Raw genomic sequence first — 9,656 nt, 5'->3', positions numbered from 1 at the left:
CTTGGTTTGTCTGTGAATGTCCTGAGACAGGAGCCCTCTTGGTTTGTCTGTGAATGTCCTGAGACAGGAGCCCTCTTGGTTTGTCTGTGAATGTCCTGAGACAGGAGCCCTCTTGGTTTGTCTGTGAATGTCCTGAGACAGGAGCCCTCTTGGTTTGTCTGTGAATGTCCTGAGACAGGAGTCATGACTCCAAACACTTCTGTGCCAGGAATCTTGACCTCAACAACGACTTTCTATTGTATATAAGTGGGCTATTCTATAATCACTATTTCATATCCGCTCAGTGAACAGGCTATCAATTCATCCTCTGATTTCACAGTCATCACTACTTTATAAAAAGTTATTATATTACTACTAAGAAAAGGAAGTGGAGATCTGAGCAAGCATGAAATTCTGAGAGCATGTGAGCATGAATATTTCAAAGGTTACTTCTGTGACTAATTTAAGTGGAAATCATAAAACCTTAACTCTTCTTGGATGATATCTGACAGATTCCCTTAAATCCCCTTGAATATTAACACACAAGATACATCCTGAATTGTTTTTGTATTCATTAACATTTGTGTTTAATCTGAAAACCGAATTAAACTCCACTTTCTCGAGCCGGTCAGACAGTGTAAACTAAGAGGGTTGTGTCGTGGTAACTCACATGTCCGTGTTACATAGTCCTGCTGTAACGGAGCTGTATCTGAGCCGTGATCGAAGACAGCAGAGACATTGTTGAACGAGAGACACACTAAGGAGGACAATTATGGGCTGGATTGGGCTCTGAGGGCTCACTATACACACACACACACACACACACACACACACACACACACACACACACACACACCGTTCTGTCAACATGCTCTTCCAGTTTTATTGGAGATAATGTAAACAAACAAGATGGAACATTTGCGATATCTCATCATGCAAATTGCTCTCTTTGATCACATTGAGAGATTAGAATGATATAACTGATAGGATGCTGGAAATGACAGTGAATAAACAACATCAACTGCATTTATAGGGACGACAGCATCAACTGCAGTTACATACAGTACGCAGTTGATAGGTAGTAACTGTCTCATAACAGTGGCCACTGTAGCATTCCATTCCACCTGACCAAAGGACACTATGTGTGTGTGTGCGTGTGTGTGTGTGTGTCTGTACGTGTGTGTCTGCGTGTGTGTGTGCCTGTCTGTGCGCGTGCGTGCGCCTGCGTGTGTGTGTCTGTGCGTGTGTGTGTGTGTGTGTGTGTACAGCATGTGATATGCTGGAGCATCACGCTCTGATGTGCATGCCAAATCCTCTTGTCCTCTCACACAACCACCCAGCCCGCCTCTGCTGCTTCCTGCAGTGGTCTGGGGACACTGGGTTGGCAGCAGGTCATGACCAGGGGAGGCCGGTGGACGTAGAAATCGGAGGACAGGCTATTGTAATGAATGGAATGGAATGAGAAATGGTATCAAACACGTGCAGCATTTCATTCAACACGTATCAAAACACACGTGTTGAATGAAATACCACACATGTTTGATAGCATTCCTCATTCCACTCCATGCGTTACAATGAGCCTGTCCTCCGATTTCTACCTCTCCCAGCCTCCCCTGGTCATGACCCAGACACGAGTCACCGGGTATGGCTGGCCGTTTCCCCAAACATGTAAAGAGGGGCTCCCCTCTTTAACAAGCTGTGAATATCCTGACCAGCTACTCTCCACACTGACCCAGACTAGAGGCACATCTCAGACCACAGCCACGATACTGTACAGGTTAAGGAAACGAACAACACAATGTTACACATTAACCCTCCCTCACAATGCCAATCAGTGCCTATCAGCCCTTATCTTGCGGTTCATGTTGTGGTGTGAGTCAGGTTTCAGAAGTATTTGTATTGAAAGCTACATGTTGAATCAAGGTGTGTTACATGCATACCACAGAACAATAGAGGGACATTGGAAAATCATGAATCATGGATAATATTCTGCCAAATATGCATCACTGCTGGTCCACACTAAATATAAAAGTTAAGACACTAAATAAGAGTTGGACATTTCTTTTAACTAATGAGGCCGCCATCAGTGTCATCCAACTGTCCACCAGACACTGTTAACTTGGACGCGTTGATTTACTGCCTCTGCTTGACAGAGGCAACGATACACTCTCCCCTTCTACCAGCATGTGATAGACTAGTCGTGTTGTGCTTTAATCAGTTAAGGCACCCTTCTTCTTTGAAAAAAATGAAAGGAAGAAAGAAAGCTCTTTGTTTTAACGAAGATTAAAGTAACACCCTCCGTTTTGCACGCTGCCACAATTAGTCTCACGCAGACCATCCAGGACATCGTTCCTAGAAGCAGAGATCATTTGACCCCCCCTACACGTGTGACCAAAACATCCCCTCTGTCTCCTTAAGGGACTTCATAAGTTCATTAAGGGTGGCGCTGGCGGGGCTGGACGCAGACACTTAACAGCAGGAGATTGAGCCAACTGAAGACCTCACAACCGGCTGAGGACATGTTCTGATATATACTCAGTCAATCATGATGAAGGTCTTTTCGAAACGTCGGTGTCGTTCTACAGAAATGTGAAGTAGCTAGAAAGCAAGTGTGCTCAAGTTTTTTTGCCTTTTCTAAGTCAATCATGATAAAAAAAAAAAGCCCTGTGCCCAGTTGTGGATCTTGTTGATAACAACAATTATTCTTCCTATTGAAACTCTCTCTCTCTCTATATATATATATATATACACAGTACCAAAGTTGCAGCCAGGTCAGTTCTATCTGTAAAGAACCACGTGCGTTGGAAACTGCAGACACCTCAAATTCAATTGTGAAAACCTGGGACCACTCAAATGAGACTACGTTCTAAAACAACACGTATCGGTTCCTGGCCTTCGCCCTCCTCTCTGACATCACGCTGCTGTAATGCGCACCACGGAAATGTGGAGAGAGAGAGAGAGAGAGAAAAAAAAAATGTTTGCAAACTCTCGCAAATTTCTAGCAAATTACTCAGAAGGAAATGTGGAGGTTTCTGTAAAAATGTGAAACGCAAATGTTAGCAGAACAGATAATCTAATAGGGCCATGGTTTGGTTATCATGTTATGAATGGGCGTCATGGGAGAGCAAGACTGAGCAGCTTCATCTGGTCACCTTGGCATCCGCTATACTCAATTATCTGTCTGATAAAATGCTTATTTGATATGGAAATGGTGGTTAAAACATTCAAACATCGTCCCATAAAATGTGTGAATTGTGAAACTGGCTTACAGGCCTTACATCCACGGTGTCGGTTTGTTTCACCCTCCCCTCGTCCCTCTGAGGAGGTAGGGGCTCCTCATTGTCTCTAGATGACGCCATGGGTTCATTCCCGCCAAACAGATGTCTGGGCCCTGTAGCCTGTATGCTATACTGTATGTTCCTGTCACTACTATACGTTGTCAACTTACAACTTACAGCTACGAAGTCAACTTACTTTACGAATACATGTAAAACAACTATTGCTTTACGGAGAGTCCTCGTGAACAGTAACAACTTGTACTGTACAACTTGCTGACAGAGCGCACAGTGAGAGTTGGAAATGGACTATAGAGAGGTAAGTGGACAACAGTTCTTAACCCATCACGCTAGATGCTTCAGAATCTAGGCCAGGGGAGGCTGGTGGAGGTAGAAATCGGAGGACGGGCTCATTGTAATGCATGGAATGGAATGAGGAATGGGATCAAACCTCCACTGTTGTTATCACACTTCAGAATATAAACCCGCTACAGGGTCATTGTGGTCCTCTGTGGCTCAGCTGGTAGAGCACGGCACTAACAACGCTTAGGTTGGGGGTTCGATTCCTGCTGGGACCATACATACTGAAAAATGTATGCACTCGGAGGATGGGCTCATTGTAATGCATGGAATGGAGTTTTGGATTTCTACCTCCACCAGGCTCCCCTGGTGTGGATTCACACCACAGTTCACACCAACTTTTCGGTGTTAAAACCGAAGACATTATTAGTGCTTTAAACACAATCATAATTCTTAAAAACTGGACTTTTTCTAAATGCAACTTTCATCACAATATCGGTATTCATTTGTTAATCAGGCCTTGTCTCAAAGTAGGCCCTCCTGCTTCTTTTCTGGTACATTATCTGGTCATCTGAGCGTCCCTAACTGAACTGTCACAGACGATTACAGCAGGAACAACTCGTCTTGGTATCCCAAAGAGCATGGGGTGCTCACGAGAGAGTGAGCCACCGATGGAATCAATGTCAGTGTTCAGATAATCACGCACTGCAGATTCACCATGTAAGATGCATTTTGTTTGCTGTCTAACTGTGTAAAGTGTCTATTCATTTTCTGATTTTGCACAGAAAAGTGGTCAGCCTAATGATGACGTTTTTCCACAGAAAGTCTCTTGTCTTTGTAAGGAAGTTGATGCTGGGTACTGAGTTTATGACTGAGCCTTGAACTGTAGATTGAATTTAAATGAAAAGGACATCGGCCTACTGTATGTTGAATTAACCCTAAAGCTACCAATATATTTTGCAAACATTGTTTTCCAACAGGGCAGACCCCAATACTGAAAACATAAGAAAAAACATTCTTTCAAAAAGTAATATTTTTTCATTCATAATCATTTATAACAACAGAAAATGATTTGTTTTGGATTTTTAGTTTTTTACTTTTTAAAGGAAATTTGGGATTGAGTTCATCCATTAGCACACTTGCTATTGTTTTAATTATATGCTTTAAAAGTTAAAACAATTAAAATAAAAAGCCTATATATGCTCTCCAATAAAACATATTGGAAAACAAATTGTAGTACAAAAAGTACAAAATGTGTATTCAACAATGTGAAACCTGTAGTATGTATTTTTATTATAATTATATATATCTTCATTTTTACTAAAACTAAAACTGTGTTGGAGTGTCATACTTATGATTAAAGTATGGTCATAATCGATCATCTTGTTTCCAAAAAAAAAAATGTTGAAAGTAATTTTCCATTGATAGATTTCTAAAAAGTAAGTATATCTCTGGTAAGTTTATATGTGTCTGACAGGGGCAAGCAGACAGAGTTGATCTGGCTAAATATGGAAACAAAAACCAAACAGGAGTCAGTGCTCTTACGGTGCTTCATCTGTCTACGTGTTCTTTCAACAGAGACAAAGAGCTCATCTATACTGTGTGCTCAGACTGACCCCTCCTCACAGAAAACCATGTGCTTGTCACACACACAGAAACACCAGCTTTACACAACAGGAGTGTGAAATCAACATGTTCCAACGTGGAGGGAGAGAAGCCCGAAATATCATTGCACCCTGAGAACATCATGCTAAGTACTGACCCTGCCGTTCATGGGTCATTCTCCGAAAATCAATGTTTTCTCCTCTGCCAGTTTCGGTGGTTGAAGCGAGGCCAAACCCAGGGTTGTGTAATCATCGAGGTTTCTTCCTCTTAAAAAAGCAACGGTCTGACTGTGGCTGAAAATAACACTGAAGTATCCCTTGTATAATCATAATTAAAGTTTTTTTCTGTACAGAAGTATGTTAGTTAGTCAACAGCTCAATGTTTTGTTTTGTTTTTCAGGTAGGCCTATTGTATCAATCACTGACCGTGATAATTGAAGCTGATTGAAACTTTGACATTTGAGGATTGCATCTGACAAACAACTGAACAAGAGTATAGTTGTTACATGCAAACATGTTTTGAAGAGATAAACTCATGGACAAACGGTCGGTCATATACATCATTTGGTAAACCGGCTCAAGCAGCAGTCAGACCTCCCTGCGCAGTCCAATGACGCCACCTGGCGGATAAACGACGTAGACGACCTCGCCGGGAACTTCCTGTTAAAAAATGGCTGCGCCCTTACAGATGTCACATTAGAAAACATCGGTGCTGGGATTTTATGTCATTGTCAACTGAAAACGCTATCTTCTGGTTCTTCCTTTGACCTCATAGGTATTTTGTCACTTACTGTACGTGTATACTGTTGAGCTTTTGAAACTGCTTGCTTCGCGTTGAACTATGAACAGCTAGCTTACGTTAGCTGGCTAGCTAATCATCATGCTTGTGTCAGTCAATTCTGCCGACTAGTGTAGCTAGCTGTCATGTGTTGTATGGCGTCAACATAATAGTAACTTTCAACATTCCTATCTTTTGCAGGATAATATTCAATCATGGTTCATCTTTGTAAGTATAACCACATTTTTTCCACTTATCGTGTCTAACCTTCAAGTACACCTATGATGTCTCTGTCATGTGCAACTATCTAGCAAAAGTTACGCATTTCATTTTCCCCTCCTGTTTCTTTTGTTTAAATCATTTTATTTTCATCCTCAGTATTTCTATGATTATAAACAATGCGTATAAACAATTAATGAAGCAACTATACGTCATTGATCTGTTTTTGTCTTTCTTTGTTCCCCGCAGCGTCTCTTCTACTGAAAACGTACCATGGAGGACACGTCGTCATCAGACTGGCGTTGGCCGGCCACAAACAGGCCAACAGGCCCTTCTACCGCATCGTGGCCGCCTACAACAAGAGGGCCCGCGACAGTAAATACATAGAACAGCTGGGTACCTACGACCCTCTTCCAAACACCAACAATGAGAAACTGGTCAGCTTCAACTACGACAGGATCAAGCACTGGATGGGATGTGGTGCCCACCCATCCAAGCCTGTGGCCAAGCTTCTAGGTGTGTTCCCCCAGCCCTGATCAAGCGTACACACACACACACACACACACACACAAGCAGTTTACCTTGAATTGGATTCTACTTTGTGTTAATTTGTTTTACTCTTGTCTATCATTTGTCAATTACAACTATTCTGTTAACTAAACTTCCCTGAGGAACAAACTACACTAGATGTATTGTAGTGTCTGTTTGTAATAGTTTAACTGTCAAAGCCATAACTTAGCTACTGCCAAGTTTTTTGCAGTTTATACAACGGCTTTGATGAAGCTTAGTCCTGTACATGACATGTATGATGAAGAAAGTCATTGCACTTTTAGTGGGTCACTTCACCTAGCCCAACACTCAACAGCAGTACCAGAGGACGTGTGTGGTAAAATGTGTCTTCTCCTCTCCCGTCTGCCTTCTCCTCTCCCCCTGCAGGTCTGGCAGGGTTCTTCCCTTTGCATCCCATGACGGTGACAGAAGCAGAGCGTCGCAGTGCCCTGGCAACGCTGGTAGAGACCGCAGAGGAAGGTCTGGAGGAGGGAGACAAGCACAAGGAGTTATGAGAGGTGCAGCACTGGGATGTGTGTGACCCCCCCAGGGGAGGCTGGTGGTGCTGGAGGTGGGCATCGCAGGACGGGCTCATTGAAATGCATGGAACGTGTTTGATACCATTCCTCATTCCATTCCATGCATTACAGGGAGCCCGTCCTCTGATTTCTACTTCCACCAGCCTCCACTGGTGTCACCATAGAGATGGATACAGCAGATTGTTGTACTGTATCTCTACAGTATGTGAGTGACTGTTGATCAGAAAAGATCATGGATGACGCCTGGGAATCTCATTCATGGACTTTCTCTCCTGTATCTACGACTGCTTCTCATGACAACTGGACATTGCACTGTACTTCTTGGAAAAGTTGTTGTGGTTAATGAAAACCATGAATATTCAAAGCAAGTTTCAAGTTTATTGTTATGTGTCATACACAAGTGCAGGGAGTAAAATTCTTAAGCTTGGTTCCATGACAATGCAGCACACAAAAAGTACACTTACAAGCTTTCTTTTTGTATGTAACCATCATAAGTTGTGTGTGTGTGTGTTAACTTCTCATAGCAAGTACATTTGTTTGTATTTACAGTTTTATTGTGGCTGAATTAAAATATTAAATGTGCCTTCTGTTTGTGCTCCACAACATCAACCAACCTCAATCAACATCTATCATCATCGACCAACATCAAATCATAAAATATAAACATCAACAACAGAATGTAATAAGGATAATAGCTAAAATATAAACATCAACGATAATAACATTAAATACAGTAAAAACATAACTTAATGCTACCAGACTCTGAAGGCCTTTCCAAGAAGTCTATATTTTCTCGATATCAATGTTATCGTCATGTCACTACCACTGTCAACGATGATAAGTCACTAACAATGAATCAACGATGAAAACAGCGAGTAAGAGTCGCATTTCTCTGTTCACGGTTTGACTTCCCTCTATAAGCCTGGGTTAAGCACAGGTTGGATTGCTGAAACTCTGCCAGGAGAAGGAGTGTGAGAAGGGAAGGGAATTTAGATAATTGAACACTGCCTCATGGAACAGTCATCAGACCTCATGGAACAGTCATCAGACCTCATGGAACAGTCATCAGACCTTTTGAAGTTGAACTTAGCTGCACCCTGCAAACAGTAATGAGAGAGAACATAACCTGAAGTGGGTGGGTTCCTTGACAGGACTTGCACTGTTTTAGAGTTCCTTGTTGGTTCAAGGACAGATTGGTTCTCTTTCATCACTTAGATGTACAGTTCTTGGGGACACTTTAATGACTTGTATTGCAAATTGCAAAAAAAAAAAAGAGAAGAAAGTATGTATTATTTAAATTGTATTATTAGAGTTGCATCAGTTGATTCAGTTGATACATTATATGTACATTATAATGACGTGTCAGATGTATTTTCCGGTGCATGGCACCTACTCAGTTATCTATGAGGAAGGAGACTACCGTTCCTGTATTTGTGTAAGCCTGTGCAGGATGTAAGAAATTCACAAAAGAAAAACCCCACAAGAAGGAGTTGTAGAGTAAATATAGTTTCATGTTGGATTGTCAGATTGAGAAATGGGTTTATTGTTGTTCACACACTTATCACACTTCTGCTTCATGACGCTGATATTAAAAGCAAGTGACTTATCTTGAAGGGCTCCACTGTCCATCTGTGAAATGAGTTCTTATGTCTTCATTAAATGCCAGTGACAAACAAGTTTACTGCCTGCACCATATTTTATTATGTGTTGTGGTTATGGAAACCTAATGAATTCCTATGCTCAATTGGACACTTTGTTATTCACACTGAATTTAATTAAATTTGACTGTTATCCTGTGTGTGAATTGCATCAACAAATGGAGAGAGAGAATTAATGTACTGCAAATAAGGACAACTAAAGCATTTGTGTAAATTCACTCTCCCCTTTGACAACATGAAAGGTCACACGTTTTTGTTGGCACTGAATCAACAGAATGACTGAAAGTGTCGCTTTATTGACTGTGGCAGGTCCAGAAACTCAAAATCATATCTTTGGAAAGTCTGGTCTCAAATAGCAGACATACTTAAACTGTAGCTGTGATGTCAACCAAGGCACACTTATAGCAAGAACCACTTCTTGGTCCACATTGAGGATGAATTAAAGACACCGAATGGGTCTGAAAAGTATTTTATTTTGTGTTCTTTAGGGGTTGGGTGAGGGCATAATAAATCAACTAAAGGCTTTGATTGTCTTCCTCTGTTGGTGACTCAGTGACGAGTTTGTCGTGAGATGATTAACTAAGTATTGGCAGATATATATATAAGAAACTTGGCAGAACCTTGTGATCAGTAAATATTCTATTTTAACTTGGAAATGAGTTTCAAGTAAACAAAGAGGGGCGTGGAGTCATTATGTTGGGGATTTATTTCATATTTCCTGGTACAATTTCATCATAAGGTCATAAGGTCATTCA

At 41.4% G+C, this 9,656-nt stretch overlaps 1 protein-coding gene across 3 annotated transcripts; it reads left to right on the top strand.

Annotated features, from left to right (window-relative positions):
• Positions 1 to 5,815: 5,815 nt before the first annotated feature.
• On the top strand, positions 5,816 to 7,819 carry mrps16 (mitochondrial ribosomal protein S16). 3 transcript variants are annotated; one of them, XR_014554186.1, is made up of 5 exons: positions 5,816 to 5,933; positions 6,138 to 6,164; positions 6,405 to 6,671; positions 7,092 to 7,343; positions 7,529 to 7,819. XR_014554186.1 is itself a non-coding variant. In XM_083668579.1 (4 exons), the coding sequence occupies exons 2-4, from the start codon at positions 6,152 to 6,154 to the stop codon at positions 7,217 to 7,219; spliced, it is 408 nt and encodes a 135-aa protein (XP_083524705.1). In that variant the 5' UTR covers positions 5,816 to 5,933; positions 6,138 to 6,151; the 3' UTR covers positions 7,220 to 7,819. The 3 variants fall into 3 exon arrangements, 2 of the variants coding, with proteins under 2 accessions (XP_083524705.1, XP_083524706.1); XM_083668579.1 differs by having other exon boundaries at positions 7,092 to 7,819; XM_083668580.1 differs by having other exon boundaries at positions 5,836 to 5,950; positions 7,092 to 7,819.
• The last annotated feature ends 1,837 nt before the right edge of the window (positions 7,820 to 9,656 follow it).

Source organism: Argentina silus (genome assembly GCF_951799395.1).
Source record: "Argentina silus genome assembly, chromosome: 4".
Classification (NCBI taxonomy): Eukaryota; Metazoa; Chordata; class Actinopteri; order Argentiniformes; family Argentinidae; genus Argentina; species Argentina silus.
This window is presented reverse-complemented; position numbering and strand designations above follow the sequence as displayed.